The sequence below is a fragment of the Tiliqua scincoides genome, chromosome 1, assembly GCF_035046505.1.
Source record: "Tiliqua scincoides isolate rTilSci1 chromosome 1, rTilSci1.hap2, whole genome shotgun sequence".
NCBI classification, from domain to species: domain Eukaryota; kingdom Metazoa; phylum Chordata; class Lepidosauria; order Squamata; family Scincidae; genus Tiliqua; species Tiliqua scincoides.
Window position 1 is genome coordinate 311,434,344 of NC_089821.1, and position 17,204 is coordinate 311,451,547.

Sequence of the window (17,204 nt, forward strand, 5' to 3'; positions counted from 1 at the left end):
GCCCTGGTTTCTAGCAATGATTGGCCCATTTCTAGGCATAAGGCTGAATAAGCTACACAATTCGGTAGACCCAAGATTTTTTGCAGAAATTTACCTTGGACAGACCTCAGGGCATTGTTTAAATCCAATCCCCCAAAAATAAAATAATTGGGGAATCACCTTGGCATTAAAGGTCTTCAAGGCTGCTAGCACATAACAGTTATCTCTCACAAAGAGAAAGCAAGCGATGGATTGATAGGTAAGGTTAGCTGTATCAATTGCCGTTTTCTGGTGAATAGCCCAGAAGAGATTATAATGTAAATTTAGACCAATGTATTTGGTGGGCCACTGTGAGATGCAGGAAGCTGGACTAGATGGGCCTTTGGCCTGATCCAGTGGGGCTGTTTTTATGTTCTTAACTACAATTCCCAGGAGGCCTTGCAGGTCTTCTTGTTACCTGGTGTGCTCCCTGGGGCATTTGGTGGGCTGCTGTGAGATACAGGAAGCTGGACTAGATGGGCCTGTGGCCTGATCCAGTGGGGCTGTTCTTATGTTCTTATTCAAAGTGTCTAACCAGTGGCCACCCAGCTTGGCCACTCCTGTTGTGCTGTCCTTTCATTAGTTGGCAACCTTCAGTCTTGAAAGACTATGGTATCGCGCTCTGAAAGGTGGTTCTGGAACAGCGTCTAGTGTGGCTGAAAAGGCTGATTCGGGAGTGACAGTCCCTTCCACACTGGGAGCAAGTGCAGTCTGTCCCTGGTCTGTCTCCCTGGCTATGGGCCTTCTTTCTTTGCCTCTTTGCCTCAGACTGTTGGCCAAGTGCCTCTGGGAAAGGCCATGCTGCACAGCCTGCCTCCAAGCGGGCCGCTCAGAGGCCAGGGTTTCCCACTTGTTGAGGTCCACTCCTAAGGCCTTCAGATCCCTCTTGCAGATGTCCTTGTATCGCAGCTGTGGTCTACCTGTAGGGCGCTTGTCCTTTCAAGGGAGGAGTAAAAGCGTGGCAGAGGCCATGGGCACAGCTCCTGCCAGGCTTCACCTGAGAGTGGTAGGGCCTGGTGGGGTGTCTGCAGAGGACCATGTGCTGCCCTCCTTGGGGCTTATTGGCAAGAGCCCCCCCCAGCACGAAACACCTGCTCAGCTTTGAGGTGCCACAAAGCCCTTGGTGGCTGTTTTCTTTTGAACTAGCGTGGATGTGGCAGAGCAGGGGCATCAGGGCAGAGGTCGGGGCCCCTGTCCATGGGAGGCCCACTTGGCCTGGCTGAGCCCCGCCAGTGGCTGCAGGTTGGGACTGCTGGCAGCCCCCCTGCAAATGGCTCCGGGGTCCCTGGCTCCCGGGGATGCGCTCAGGGGCTGGAGGAGCCCCCGCTGCCGCCCCAGCACCTGTGTGCTCGGCTGCGCACCATGCCGCGGGGGGGGGGGGGAGTGGACCGGTGGCTCCCAGTCCGCGGCCAGGCTCCAGGCTCTCGGCCCCGAGCCCCGCGCAGCAGCAGAGGCGGGGGCTGCGCGCTGCCGGGGCGGGCGCCCCCTCTGGCAGTGGGCACGCGGAGATGCTGCTGCGCTGAGACGCCGCCCAGCCAGCCCAGCCCAGCCCAGCCCAGCGCGCCGCCGGCCCGTCCTCGGAGGCGGAGGAGCCGCAGCCGCAGCCGCAGCCCGGGAGGCGCCAGGATGGCCGAGCCGCGCAGGGAGCGGAACAGCTGGGGTAGGTGCCTGGCCTGGCCTGGCCTGCCGCGGCCCCCGCCCCATCCCTGGAGGCGCCGCCGGGACCCCCGGGGCTCTTCCTGGCCCCTCCCGCCCCACGCCTGCCCCGGCCAGCCCCACGGGGGGCAGGGGAGAGAAAGGGGCCAGCGCCGAGTTGGGGGGCGGGTGCGAGAGCCTGCTGCGGGAGGAGCCGGTCCCCCGGCGCGGCTCCCCGGGAGAGCCGCAGGGGGAGGCCCCCGCTGGCACCGCCTCGTGCGCTGATGGCGGTGGGGAGCTGCTCCAGAGATGCTCCCTTTGGGGCTGGCGCAGGGATCCTCGCTGGTCAGGGCCAAGGCAGGGATGTGCAGTGGGGGAGAGGCAGGTGAGGCAGAGCCTCCCCACCGGAGTCCTTTGGAAAGCGCCGCCGCCGTGGGAGGCAAGCGCCTCGCGCGTGGGTGGTGGGTGCTTGGCTGCCTCCCACGGCAGCCGCGCTTTTCAAAGGACTCCGGTGGGGAGGCTCTGCCTCACCTGCCTCCCCCCCCCCGCCCACAGGACCAAAGCCCACCCACCCCACAGCCCACCCAGATGCCACCATGACTTGGCCTATCCTGAACTCATACATGGGAATGACAGTTGCCCCCCCCAAGGAGAAGCCCTGAGAGCTGCGCATCCAGATCAGAATGGAAGCCCACCAGCTGTCAAGGCCTACAGAATTCCTCAGCAGGAGCCAGAGGGGTGCCCAGCACTAAGTTGGGCAGGGGCCTGAACACACTCTTCAAGCGTTCCCCACCTTCACTTCCATTTTGCTCTTTCCCCGCCTGGAACGGCTCCAAAGGGGAGGGGGAAAGACCACTTGCACAGTGCATTCATGCGCCTGCAAAATGTAGTGCTTTGCCTCCCTCTAGCTATGCCACTTCTTCTGGGTCTCTAGTGCAAAGTCGGGTTACATTGTATGAAGCCGCCTAACAGTGGAGTGATATGGGCTTGTACGTTCTCACTCAGGAACCACCTTCTAGTGAGCAAGCAGGTTTTTCTCTCCCAGTGCATGCTTTCAACTCCCAGTTGCACTGATACTGAAAACCCCACCACACCCCACACATGTTGCTATTGTATCATGCAGTGGGAATCCCAACAATGGGTTAACAGCACAATCCTATGCATGTCAGCTCAGACATAAGCCCCACTGAATTAAATGAGATTTCGGGTTCAGTCCTATACAGTTTTCCAGTGCTGGTGCAATCCTGCCAATGGGGCAGGATGGTGTGCGGCATCCTCTGGTGGTGGGGCTGTCACAGACAAGGTGTGGAAACATTTGTTCACTTACCTCAAGGCTGCTTTGCGGCTGCACTGGTGCTGGAAAGTTGGATAGGATTGGGCCCTTACTCCCTGGAAAGTATGTATACTAGAACTGTGTGTTGGTTGCAGATTATCCAGATTAAGGGCCCAATCCTATCCCATTTTCCAATGCCAGTGCAGCTGTGCCAATAGGGCATACGCTGCATCATGTGGTGGGGAGACAGTTATAGAGGCCTCCTCAAGGTAAGGGAAATTACCTCGGGGCTTCATTGTGGCAGCACCAGTGCTGGAAAGTTATTTAGGTTTGGGCCCTAAGCCATTTCTGCCCAATGTTGCATATACACACAGGGACCAAATGTGTACACCTGTGTGGGTCAGGCAAAAATAGATCAAGATGATACATGTGTTGAGCATGTGGCAAGTGGAGCTGGAGTGAACATCTAGTCTGTGGAACTCTGGGCTTGGGATCTGGACAAAGATGAGGAGGGTCATGAAATGAAGGGACACCTGCTGCCTGAAACTCCATGCAGATAATTCTGCATGGCCATTTCTTGTTGAGCTGCCTAACAAGGGAAGTGAGATGATGGGCTGGAGCAACTCACTATGACTGTGCACTTGTTACAATTGAAGGAGGAGATGTCAGAGTGGGGCAGGAGAGGGAACCAGAGTGGGGGAGAAAAGCTATTCTGGTGCTGCCTCACTGGGACAGACTCAGCAGAGGGATGGCAGATTCCCAGTGTCAGAGGGAGGAGAGCCCATCACCGAGGAGAAGGCCCACTTGTCTAAGGGGGAAGCAGGCATCTTGCACAGGCTTTGGACTTGGTTCTCTGCAGGAAGTATTGCCGATACTTCCAACAATAGCTAAAAAAAGGGTGTGCGTGAAAGGTTTATTTTTATTTCTCCAAATGTTAAGATACATAGCACCTGCATTTTTTAACGCATCTGGTCTTTGCATACATTTAGTATACACTGGAATATTTGCTATCGTATTCCATGTTCAGAAAAGGTAGCTGCTCTGTAGTTCAGGGTGGCCCAAATCAAGGTGTCAAGGGGAGTCCTATGTTAAGAACAATTATGGGAGAGAGCCACAGGCAAGAGTGAAGGTGAGAAGAGTGTATGGCAAAGGCTTTGCTGAAGTACCACAGTGTGTAGGAAGCTACCTGCTGCTGAGCCGGAGCATGAATCCATGTTGCCCAGTATGTCTGTCCAGGGTTGCAGTAGTTCTTCAGGATTTCTTTCCTATCACCTGTTACTTGGTCCTTTTTATTTTTCACATTTCACATTTTTATATTGCCCTTCCTTCGAAGAGCTCAGGGCGGTGTACACAACTGCTCCCCTCCTTTTGTCCTCACAACAACCCAGTGAGGTAGGTGAGGCTGAGAGAAAGTGACTGGCCCAAGGTCACCCAGGAAGCTTCGTGGCTGAGGGGGGATTTGAACCTGCATCTTCCAGGTCTAAATCCACCTCCCAAACCACTGCACCGCCAGGCAGTAGTGTAGCTTACAGGGGGTGTGGCACAGTAGATACTGTAGGTGCTTAAATGCACCGTGAGCTGCAATGGAGCTGTGTGTTGCCATTGCTGCCATGGCGCCGACAGGGAACAGAACATAAGAACAGCCCCACTGGATCAGGCCATAGGCCCATCTAGTCCAGCTTACTGTATCTCACAGCGGCCCACCAAATGCCCCAGGGAGCACACCAGATAACAAGAGACCTCATCCTGGTGCCCTCCCTTGCATCTGGCATTCTGACGCAGCCCATTTCTAAAATCAGGAGGTTGCGCATACGCATCATGGCTTGTAACCCGTAATGGATTTTTCCTCCAGAAACTTGTCCAATCCCCTTTTAAAGGCATCCAGGCCAGATGCCGTCACCACATCCTGCGGCAGTATTTCCTGTGCCACCCCCCTGTAGCTACATCACTGCTGGAGGATTGAACTTGGAACCTTTTTGCACACAAGGTGGGTGCTCTACCCCAATCAGTGGTCCCTCCCATAAACTTCAAAAGAGGCAAAATGTATACTGTAATCCATTGTGGTTGCTGTATTAGACTCACAGGCCTTGTTTGCTGTGACAGGGTTGCCTGCATCTTGGGCCTGACTCCCAAACTGGCACATGAGTCCTTGTTACTTGTCTTCTCTCTCTCTCTCTCTCTCTCTCTCTCTCTCTCTCTCTCTCTGTGTAAAAGAATATCTATATAGTGGTTTTCAACAATAGTTCATAAAGCTGTTTACACAAAAATAAATCAATAAATACAGAAGAGACACCAGCAACAGCCACTGGAAAAGATGTCCTGCTGTAGTGAAAATTGTTCTTCACCTGCTAAATATTAGAAGAACACCACTTTAAAAAGATGCCTTTTTGCTCAGTTAATGGGGGGGGGGGTAACTTTCTGTCCCACTGGAGCTGGAACACACACATGAATAATGATGTCACCCCAGTCCTAGATCCAAGAAAGCGAATGGCGCGAATAGCAAGACGAAATGGAAGCATTGATGGAGGGAGGCACATGATGCTGACATAATGCAGAGTGGCTGTTTTTGGAAGTTCTTTGTTGAGGGAACTCTTTTATGAAGCACAAATTTTTATTTTTATACTTGTGACCCATAGTAATTAAGTGATTAAATATGTTCCATTTTTTGGCTTCATTTGCTGCCTTGGGTATCTCATTAATAAGTAGGATGGAAATACTTTTAATAAGTAATAATGTCTGCAGCTGAGCACTGTGGATTGCAGAAAGTGCTCAGTCATGTTCTAGGAGGGGATGAAGGCATCTATGGTGCAGAGCGCTTGGTTCTTCCAAACAACGTTAGTCTTATCCTCCAAAACAAACACGCAAAGCACCCTTAGTCATGGTTTATGGGTTAGGGACTTGTTTGTTACTCACAATGTGCTTTTAAAGGGCATATGTGCATAATGTGCTTTTAATGTGCATATGAATTAATGTGCAATTCCAGCCCTTAATGGGGAGACACCATGTGGGGAATGGGAGTGAGTCTTTATTGTGCCTTCCCTCAGTGGGCATTATTCCATTAGTGTTCCTGCTCTGCTCCGGAGCTGTTAGAACAGTGAGCTGGTGGTGTGCTCAGGTCAATGTGTGAGCTGTGAGCACAAAGACCCTGCTTCAGATCTTGTCCCTGGATGAATTACTATGCCTCAGGGTCAAGACTCACTAGGTGGGTTGCGAGCCAATTTAAGGTGGGTCCCCATTCATTTCAATTTGTATTTTATTTTTAATTTATTAGCCTTGACGCTACCACGGTATGTGGCTGCATTTGGGGAAATGTTACAGATCTATACTTTTAACAGACTACTGCTTTTAACAATATAGTCAATGGGGTTTATTCCTGGGTAAGTGTAGATACAATTTTGCAACCTTTGGGATGTTTGAGGATTTAAAAAAAAAACTGATTCGCAACTGTTTGGGAGAGTTAAGAGGGTTCTTCTTTATTTTAAATATTTTTTTTTAAACTTATACTTATTTTAAAATTTAAAATTTACTTACTTAGAGCCCAGTCCTATGCATGTCTACTCAGAAATAAGTCCCATTAGAGTCAATGGGGGTTACACCCAGGAAAGTGTGGATAGGATTGGGCTGCCAATAGATTTGATTTTGTCATATGGGGTGTTAAAAATTTTCCTGCTTGACGATGTCACTTCTGGCCATGACATCACTTCCAGGATGATGATGTCACTTCTTGTGGGTCCCAGTGCTAAAAAGTTTGAGAACCACTGCCTTAGGGAATTTTCCCTCCCACACTTACCCCTGTACCCACCTGCAGAACGGAAAAACAGTAGCAGTGCTGGTGTGTCTTACATGATGGATTTTCTGGTAAGAAGTACTGAGATGAAGTAGATGGAACAGCCAGAAAGTGTTGCAAAAATAAAAAAGGTGTTGTCATTCCTTTCTATCTAATCATGCTTGGTTCTATGGCATGTGTTTTCTGTATCTTTTTTAATAGTAGAAGATAGTTCCCTCCTAAAAATAAAAATGAGCATTTATGCAGGAGAAACTCTTCAACTGCCCATTTTCTCACCCTGCCCCCACGATGTTCTTTCACTCTGCAAGTACCTGGTACATTGAACAGCAGAACCCTCATGTTTGTCACCAGTTCTCTGAAGTTAGTTTCTCTCAAGCTGTTGTCAAGATTGACAGGGCTCTTCCCTGACTGCCTACTCTTCCCTCTGCTTCCACTCCCATAACCTTGTAGCTGTGATGCGGGGGGAGGCAGGATGAAAATCACTGCATGTTTAAAAAAATATACAAGGTAAATTTCAACGAACTCTGTTGAAACTCCTAATGCTAGCACTGCAAGATAGTTTGTAGAGAGGAGCTCAGTGTAATTCCAAAGTACGTAAGAATTACCCTGCAGGAACAGGCCAAAGGTCCATCTAGCTCTGTGCTGTGTCTCAACAGCGACTGGTCAGATACCCCAAGGCAAACTTCCAAGGAAGGCATGCTGGCAATCATCCACCAGCATCTGGAGTTAGAGGTATACTGCCCCTGAATATGGAGGGGCTATTTTCAGTTGTTGTGGCCGAGAGCCATTGAGCAATCTAAGCTAGCACCCTTCGTCACAACATATGCCAGTGAATGTTGTCAGCAGGTAAATAATGTCTTGTGTGAAGAGACACCTCTTTCTTTTTGCCTGTCCTGATGCTGTTGTCAAAATCTCCTTTGACACATCCATCAAGACTTCTCTCCTGCTGTGTGTTGGCAACCTTCAGTCTCGAAAGACTATGGTATCACGCTCTGAAAGGTGGTTCTGGCACAGCGTCTAGTGTGGCTGAAAAGGCCAATTCGGAAGTGGCAATCCCTTCCACACTGGGAGCAAGTGCAGTCTGTCCCTGGTCTGTCTCCCTGGCTATGGACCTTCCTTCTTTGCCTCTTAGCCTCAGACTGTTGGCCAAGTGTCTCTTCAAACTGGGAGAGGCCATGCTGCACAGCCTGCCTCCAAGCGGGCTGCTCAGCGGCCAGGGTTTCCCACTTGTTGAGGTCCATTCCTAAGGCCTTCAGATCCCTCTTGCAGATGTCCTTGTATCGCAGCTGTGGTCTACCTGTAGGGCGCTTTCCTTGCACAAGTTCTCCATAGAGGAGATCCTTTGGGATTTGGCCATCATCCATTCTCACGTCTCTGTTTCAGCAGTGCATACATGCTAGGGATTCCTGCACGTTCCAGGACTGTGTTGTTTGGAACTTTGTCCTGCCAGGTGATGCCGAGGATGCGTCGGAGGCAGCGCATGTGGAAAGCGTTCAGTTTCCTCTCCTGTTGTGAGCGAAGAGTCCATGACTCGCTGCAGTACAGAAGTGTAATCAGGACGCAAGTTCTGTAGACCTGAATCTTGGTATGTTCCGTCAGCTTCTTGTTGGACCAGACTCTCTTTGTGAGTCTGGAAAACGTGGTAGCTGCTTTACCGATGCGTTTGTTTAGCTCGGTATCGAGAGAAAGAGTGTCGGAGATCGTTGAGCCAAGGTACACAAAGTCATGGACAACCTCCAGTTCATGCGCAGAGATTGTAATGCAGGGAGGTGAGTCCACATCCTGAACCATGACCTGATTTCAGTGATGGGGGAAAGAAGTAATACCAGGGAATTTATCATGAAGTGCTTGATGGCATTGTACTTGCAGAGGGGAGAATAAGATGTAATAAACCCAGGAAGGAGAGATTGGCTACTGTACAAGAGAGATTGTTATTGGGTAGAGTGATAGATCTCATCCCTTTACGTTTCAGGCAAATGAGAATATCTTGGTGCCAGAAATAGTTTTCTTGGAAGCCACTGACTGTGCTGGTCCCTGCCAGAAAGAAAAATTTTTTCCTGCAGATTTCTTGCATGCAAAAGCAGTTTAAAACTGCTGCCAGGTTCACTGATAGCACAGGCCAACACACATTTTGCTTCCTTAAACGTTACACCAATTCCTGGGTATATTTGGGTGCTGATTCCAAAAATGGAACCTGTTTTGTCCTATCACATCTAGTTTTGGAGACACAGCATAGCCTCTTTAGTGAATGGTTCAAGCAGCTTCCTCATGAGAAAGTCTACACCATGGCTTCCTCATAAGGAAGCTGTTTGAACCATTCACTAATGAGGCTATACTATATCTCCAAAACTAGACGTGATAGGGCAAAACAGATGCCATTTTTCACCCCTACCTACCATAGTGATGTCCTACCCTAACAGTGGATATAGAAGCCAGGAGTTCTCAGAACTTCAGCACTGCCTCCAGACATAGAAGACAAGGCAAGGGAGAAATAGGAGGGATTCTGCAGGTGGGGCCTGGCTCAGCTCTTAGCAGTTTTCTGTGGAGTTCAGTGGGACCAAAGGAATAGGCTGCAATCTGGGACAAACCTGACCCTCACCTCAGGCAGTGGAACTTGAGTAAGTCCCAAGTAGGTCTTCCCCACTGGTGCTGTCCCAGAAAGTACCCCTTTACTTTTTTCCATATCAGTGAACAGCTGGCTGCCTATTCATTCATGGGGGCAATATCAGATATCACCCCATGGGTTTGCTTTGCACGAGCATGGTGACATGCAAGGGTGCATCAACCCACTTTTGTAACAGGACAAGGTGGCAGGAGAACAGAGTCCAGAGAACAGATTCAATCACCAGAGGGGGTCCCAGGAGCAAGTCTTGGTACAAATCCCAAAGTGGAGTCTCCCAAGCACAGCTCCAAGTCCCTGTAGAACCTTGCAGTCCTGGGAACTCCCGGCAGAGGAAGGGAGAACTTATGGAACTAGGCTCATACAAATATGCACAGCTGACAGGGTGAGTCTATTGTGTATCCTCACTATGCCAGCAGTTCCCAAACTGTGAGCAGTGTGGCTCCCTGGGGAGCTGCGGAAACCAGTCAAGGGAGCCATGGAACCCTTGCGAAAAGCCTGCTGCCCTACAGTGTGTAGCAGTGTTTCTCAAACTGTGGGTTGGGACCCACCAGGTGGGTCGCGAGCCAATTTCAGGTGGGTCCCCATTCATTTCAATATTTTATTTTTAATATGTTAGACTTGATGTTACCATGGTCTGGGACTGCATTTGAGGAAATGTTACAGACCTGTACTTTTAACAAGCTACTATGTACATTCTTTTAACAATGTCAGTGGGTCTTACTCCTGGGTAAGTGTGGGTAGGATTTCCGCCTAGATTTGTTAAAGATTTTCCCGTTGATGATGTCACTTCCAGTCATGACATCACATCTGGTGGATCCTGGCAGGTTTTCATTCCAAAAAATGGGTCCTGTTGCTAAATGTGTGAGAACCACTGGTGTATAGGATTGAAGCCTAATGGGGAAACTTGGCCGGTGGCCCAGTAGGTCAAGGGAGCCGCCAGTTGAAAAAGTTAGGGGAGCAGTGGTCTGCGCAGCATTCTGGACAGAGACACTGCCTCCCAAACTGAACTGCACTCAGGAACAAACAGTTCTTCTAGTGCTTAGTAGGAGACCTTGTCTGTGCAGAGTGTGACAATGACCTTCTCTCCTCCTGCCTCCCCGGCTGGCCATGCCGATTGACTAGCCCTCAGGACAAGGCCACTTAACCCTTTCCTCATCGCCCCCAGAGAAGTTTAGGGGGGGAAAAACTGGCTCTGAAAAAGTGCTGAATAAACATTTAATATATAAATGGTACCAGGTGCCTGTGCGTGTGTGTGAGCTTTGGAAACCTAGAAGCTTGCCTGAAATGTGAGATGAGGAAGGTGCATGTATCAATAAAAGAGTGGGGGAAAGAAGGTCTTGCTTGTGCCAGCAGCAGAAATGCCAGAACCTGAAAGAAAGCTTATAGGTGTGCAGCCTCCTAGCCACAGTTCTGTCTATCCAGGACCAAGGGACAGAAGGAGAGTGCAGGAAACAGGGCAGCCAGACCCACCCTTTAGGAGCCCTCAAGCAAGACTGCTGTGGAGGCTCTGCATTCTGGATGTCCCAGAGTGTCCACTGAAGGGTCCTAGTAGCCAACTGGGCAGCCCCGCTTAACAAACAGGGTGAGGTTGAGGGATGAGACCAGACACAGGACCTGAAAGTTCAGCCCAGGGACTCGATCCTAACATAACACACAACACCTGCTGTGCTGTGAAATTGTGTAATGCCCACAGAAGCTACAGTAGGTGAGCAGACAGATACAATCCAGGCTGTGTGAGGCTGTGGGCCAGGGGTGAGTGCATCAGCCTCCACCACAAAGAGATGCTAATATTGCATAAGGCCGAGCTGTGGGTGCTCCCCCCAAGTCTCTCTTGCCACTGTCACTGCCTGTGCTCAATCACATGGAGTCCTGGACTCGGATTGGTTGTTCTCAGGCATGGTGTCTTTCACTGTTGCGGAAATGTTCAGTCTGAATGTTTGGGAGTCAGTAGCCATCATAAATATACAGTATTGGCTGTTTTCCTTTTTTGGGGGGTGGGGGAGGAAGAGTGCAGTGAGGTGTCCTGTCTTTACAATGCCGAAACATCAACAAGAGTGATCTAACGGCCCCTATATCCCATCAGCATATCAGAATTAAAAAGGGGGGAACATTTATGAGCACTTTGAGAGAATGAAAAAGTCTTAACTTGACAATGGAGATCATCCAAGGATGTTTCTTCCCCCTGAAGAGAATGCCTCTGTGATCATGCGCCCCCACTGAAGAGATGCTGCTTGGACACGCTGTAGACTTTCACTCCTTCATACATGATCTTGAGGGTTGGTGACTAATTTCTGTAACACTGTGTGCGTGACACTTTGCAGGGTAACATAAGCAAGAAGTCTGGTCCTCGCCCCGAGGAAGTTACCCTCAGAGTGGGAGGAAAGGAGGAGGATGAGAACCTTCAGTGAGGCGAAACCGGGGAAGAACGCATGTTTCACTCAGCATGGGTTTAGAATTGATTGCAGTAGGGGATGGGAACTAAGGGTTTAACTGAAAATGTTGCTTTGGAGGAGGGATTTGAAGGTAGGTGACATCATTAAAGTGTGATGGAGAGGCAGAAGTAATAGTGGTAGAGGTGATTTCAGTGAGACTTACTCCAAGGTAAGTGTTCGTAGGGTTGCAGCCTTTGTGCGCTAACTCTTCACTCATCCCCTGACCCTTTTCTGCAAATGTCCCTGGGTCATTTTAAATGGGGTTCCCCCCAGCTGGAACCAAAGGTAAACCCAATGGGGAGGAGTCAGAACAGGGTAGAATTAATGGGTCTGGGTTAAATGCCCCTTACCCCCCGGCTGCCATCTTCCCCTGACAAATGCCCTCTCCCTCTCTTTTCCCCATCACGTTCATGTTACCTCAGCAACCAAGAGATTGGGAACCAGCATTTTTCCACCCCTGTTGTGCAACCCTGTCCTGGGCTTATCTCTCAAGGCTACTCTGCTTTAAACACAGGTGGATTTTCAGAAAAGAACTACGAGTGGAGCTCTGAGGAAGAAGAAGCGGATGGGAAGGCCCGGCCCGTGCAAGTGCTCATTGTGAAGGATGACCACTCCTTTGAGCTGGATGAAGCCGCCCTTAGCCGCATCTTGCTGTCGGAGGCTGTGAGAGATCGGGAGGTGGTCACTGTCTCTGTGGCAGGGGCTTTCCGGAAAGGGAAATCCTTTCTGATGGACTTCATGCTGAGATATATGTACCACATGGTATGTGGAGGTCAGCTGCGGCAGAGCCTGTGGCCCACTTTTGGCATTCTCCGTTTTGCTTGCTCTGCAGCTCTGAGCATCTTGTGAGATGTTCCAGTTAGGCAATGCCAAGGACCAATATAATAATAATAATAATAATAATAATAATAATAATAATAATTAATACAGGTATTTATATACCGCCTTTCTTGGTCGTCAGATTTCTCCTCAGACTTTAATTCAAGGCGGTTTACATAGGCAGGCAATACTAAATCCCAGTAGGGATTTTTACAATTGAAGAAGGTTCTGTCTTTCAAGAACCACAACATTTCAGATGGATCTTTAATGATCTGGTATCACATTCTGGCCTCCATTTTCCTCCCACACGGCTGACAGCGGCCAAAGAGCAGGTGGAATAACTCGGCATAACTTGGCTAGGCTTGTCAGCTGCTTCAAGGTCTTGCTGTTCACAGTGCCGGTGGCCTCGAACTGGTGACCTTCAGATGTTATCTTCAGGCAAACAGAGGCTCTACCCTCTAGACCAGACCTCCTGTCCATCAATATGATTGATCAATATGACATCAGTATGATTGATGGCCGTGGCTAGAACATGGGACTTGGACTAGGGACCACCAGGTTCATGTTCCTGCTCAGCCAAAAAGCTTACTGGGGCAATGTCACCTTCATCTCCCTTTTATCCTTGTCAGAATAAGGCAGGGTTGCCAATTATAGTTCAACAGTCGTAGGGCAGATGCTGGGTCCTGCTGATGCTTCAGGTGGCTCTGTGCTCTGAATCCTTCTCTTGAGAGTTCTGAAGACAGAGTACATTGAGGACCCTGGGAAGAACGAGGCATGGTGTGGACCAGGGTTTGTTGCCCTGGAGCCTTCCAAAAGCTTTGTGCCGAGCTTCTCTGTTGTGGGTTGGATGGGTTCGGACACAGTTCAGAATCCAGTGGAGCAACTATGTGACCATGTGTCCACTCCAGGACATTGGGGGGTGTTTGGCACCCCACTGTGACCTGCCAGGGGCTTGACAGGAAAGAAAAATTGGAGATTGGGCCTGTGTGTGGCTAGCAGGGCTGAATTTGCCTTGATGAGCCCACCAATTGTGCAGACTTGGCCTAAGCAAATGGCACTCTCTCCACCACACAGGAATCTGTCGACTGGATTGGGGATTATAATGAGCCACTAACCGGCTTTTCCTGGAGAGGCGGGTCAGAGCGGGAGACGACTGGCATCCAGATATGGAGTGAAGTCTTTCTGGTGGACAAGCCGGATGGCAACAAGGTAAATGGTTCTTCCCGTGGCTGTCCCTGAATGCGGAGAATGAGGCCAGGAGAAAGGGACCCTCCTAGGAGTGTTTGCTGTTTAAAAAAAGTATTTCTATCCAGCTGTTCTTGCAGCACGCAGTTTCTTCTCTCAATGGGCTCCTCCCCTTTCCGCAGCTCCTGGAATTGTGGGCCAAATAGCTGCATGAGTGGCAGGTGCTTGTTTCCTTGTTGCCATGTTGTGTGACAACCAGCCAGTGGCAGTCCTGGCATTTTCCTGCCAAGGGCTGCCCCTCAACTGCTGCCCCCGACCTGGAAGTAATTGCGGTGATGCCATTGTGTCACTGCAATTACTTCCGTGCCATCTCCTCTTTCGAGGAAGGAGGCAGCCCAGCCTGCGATGGAGCCTTTCATGGGAAAGGTTCCATTGGAGTTTTTTCGCTTCAATAGACTTGGTGCCCAGGAGGAGGGTGCCTCTGCCAGCCTCCTGGGAGCGCCGCGAGAAGCAGCACTCGCCTTTTGGGTGCCCCTTCTAGTGAAGTGGAAAAATTCCAATGAAGGCTTTTGCACCCCTGCTAAATGGTGTGAGAGGCTCAGTCAGAGCTAGAATTGCTTTTGGCTGGCTGCCTGGCCCTTCTGAGGGCCGCTTTCTTCTCCTCCCCTTTCTTTAAAGGGGAGGAGAAAAGGGTGGCCCTCAGACGTGGTCAGAAACCACGCCGACAGCGGCTGCAGGAGCGTAGCCACTGTCGACCCGGTTCCCCCCTGATCTGAGGGCCACCCTCCTCCCCTTTAAAGAAAGGTGAGGAGAAGTAGGTGGCTCTCACTTTGACATGGAACCTCACTGACAGTGGCTGTGCTCCTGCAGCCACTCTTGGTGCAGTTCCTGACTGCGCAAAAAAACGAGTGGTGGGGGGAGCAGGTTACCTCACAATGCCAGATGCAAGGGGTGGCACCAGGATGCAGGTCTCTTGTTGTCCTGTGTGCTCCCTGAAGCATTTGGTGGGCCACTGTGAGATACAGGAAGCTGGACTAGATAGGCCTATGGCCTGATCCAGCGGGGCTTCTATTATGCTCTTATGTTGTGGTGCCACCCCACCACCCAAGCCTGGTACCTGGGGTGTTCCTCCCCCGCATATGCCACTGCAACCGGGCCTCTCTGCCCCCTGCCCTGGCCGTGCAATCACTGGCCTCTCCCTCAAATGCAACCTGTTTTGACCTGCATCTTGTTGCTCCTGCTACTCCCAATGCAACCTGTTGCAGTCTTATATTTTACTAGTCTGAAACGTTTCTAGCCCCTGGCAATGCTAGTTGTGCAGTGTGGAAAAACCAGAGGAGAGCTAGTAACTGGATTTCTGAGGAGCTGGTACATGGGGTTTCAGTGTCCTGCACTGGTGGGCTGTCTTATTCAGTCTTGTTTCCTACCCTGTGGACCACTAATTCTTATTGTGGAATAGGCTTTCACACCCCTTGCTAAAGAATTAATAAAATTACTTGTGAAGCTGCTCTGGGATGCAGAGGAAGTGCACTTACAGTTTATTCTGGACATGGTTAAGAACATAAGAACAGCCCCACTGGATCAGGCCATAGGCCCATCTAGTCCAGCTTCCTGTATCTCACAGCGGCCCACCAAATGCCCCAGGGAGCACACCAGATAACAAGAGACCTCATCCTGGTGCCCTCCCCTACATCTGGCCTTCTGACTTAACCCATTCCTAAAATCAGGAGGTTGCGCATACTCATCATGGCTTGTACCCCATAATGGATTTTTCCTCCAGAAACTCGTCCAATCCCCTTTTAAAGGCGTCTAGGCTAGACGCCAGCACCACATCCTGTGGCAAGGAGTTCCACAGACCGACCACGCGCTGAGTAAAGAAATATTTTCTTTTGTCTGTCCTAACCCGCCCAACACTCAATTTTAGTGGATGTCCCCTGGTTCTGGTATTATGTGAGAGTGTAAAGAGCATCTCCCTATCCACTCTGTCCATCCCCTGCATAATTTTGTATGTCTCAATCATGTCACCCCCTCAGGCGCCTCTTTTCTAGGCTGAAGAGGCCCAAACGCCGTAGCCTTTCCTCATAAGGAAGGTGCCCCAGCCCCGTAATCATCTTAGTCGCTCTCTTTTGCACCTTTTCCATTTCCACTATGTCTTTTTTGAGATGCGGCGACCAGAACTGGACACAATACTCCAGGTTTTTTTTGGGGGGGGGGGGCAGTGCCGTAACAGCTCAGCTGATGCTCTGTAGTTTTTCAGTTATTGCAGGGAAAGGGCTGCTCATTGCAGAAGCACGCCCCCCCCCGGTCAGTCCTAGATGCACTCTCTCTCTCTCTCTCTCTCTCTCTCTCTCTCTCTCTCCCCTTCTACACAGGTAGCTGTGCTGCTGATGGACACCCAGGGGACCTTCGATAGCCAGTCGACCCTGCGGGATTCGGCCACAGTCTTTGCACTCAGTACCATGATTAGCTCCATCCAGGTAATGAAGTTGGGCTATGCTGGATGTGCAGGTCCTGTGTGCAATGCAGGGAGCAGGTAGAGTTTGGTAGCAACAACTAATCTCAGGAGGCCAGGCAAAAAGCCAGGGGACCTCCTAATCTCAAAGGTGCAGCTCTTTAGCATCTCTCTGTCTTCCAGTAAAGTGCTCTTTCACTTCTAGGAAAGTGGGGCCCACTTCTCTATTGTTTCACACCCAAGCTCTTCACCCTGCAGCAGGTCTGCACAGCTTGCGAGCTCACCAGCCAAATGCAGCCCACAAACCCCATTGACAGTCCTTGACTGCCCCCCTTGACAGCCCCCTATTTTGGTAGTCTCAAAAAGATAGCAAAACTAGGAAGTTCGCTGAGTTCCTGGTGGACGAGGCAACACCAGGAACCAGAGAGCTGCATTTGGCTTGGCAAGTCAGGATCTGCACAGGCCTGGCCTAAGCTGTCAGGGAGAATAAGAAATGCTTGGTGTGCTCAGAACACCAAATAGTTTTGGGATGACACACTTGAGTGAGCCAAGCCACATGGGGAAGGAGGAGGGGAAAATTGACCTAGAGGAAAACATTGTTCTGACTGGTGAACTCAATGGTGGGTGCATTTTCTTTCTGTAACCACCACAGAGTTATCTTAATGAGAAATCAGAAAGGGTTCAGAGTGAGCACAAGGACATGTTACTTTTCACATAGTGCATTGTTGACTTATGTAATTCGCTGGTAAATCTAGTGTCTTAGTTGACTTTAAAAAGGCAGCTGTTGATACATTTGTGAAAGGGGAGAGATTTGTCTGCTGTTACTTCTGAGGTCTAGATGGAGCCTCCAAGCAGAGAGGCAGCCTTCTTCTGATAACAGATGCTGGGGAGAGGAGCAGGGAAGGGCTCTTGCCTTCTGCCTGTAGGCTTTCCGGAAGCATCTGGTTTGGAATGGTGTTCTAGGTTGGATGGACCTTCTG

The 17,204-nt window shown here is 50.3% G+C and overlaps 1 protein-coding gene across 1 annotated transcript in view; it reads left to right on the forward strand.

Annotated features, from left to right (window-relative positions):
- The first annotated feature begins 1,632 nt into the window (after positions 1–1,632).
- ATL1 (atlastin GTPase 1) overlaps positions 1,633–17,204 on the forward strand; it is a 30,184-nt gene continuing 14,612 nt past the window's right edge. The window contains exons 1-4 of the mRNA XM_066630226.1: positions 1,633–1,678; positions 12,283–12,530; positions 13,662–13,796; positions 16,145–16,249. Of these exons, the coding sequence (XP_066486323.1) occupies positions 1,645–1,678; positions 12,283–12,530; positions 13,662–13,796; positions 16,145–16,249 (522 nt within the window). The 5' untranslated portion in view covers positions 1,633–1,644. The remainder of the gene's footprint in view (positions 1,679–12,282; positions 12,531–13,661; positions 13,797–16,144; positions 16,250–17,204) is intronic.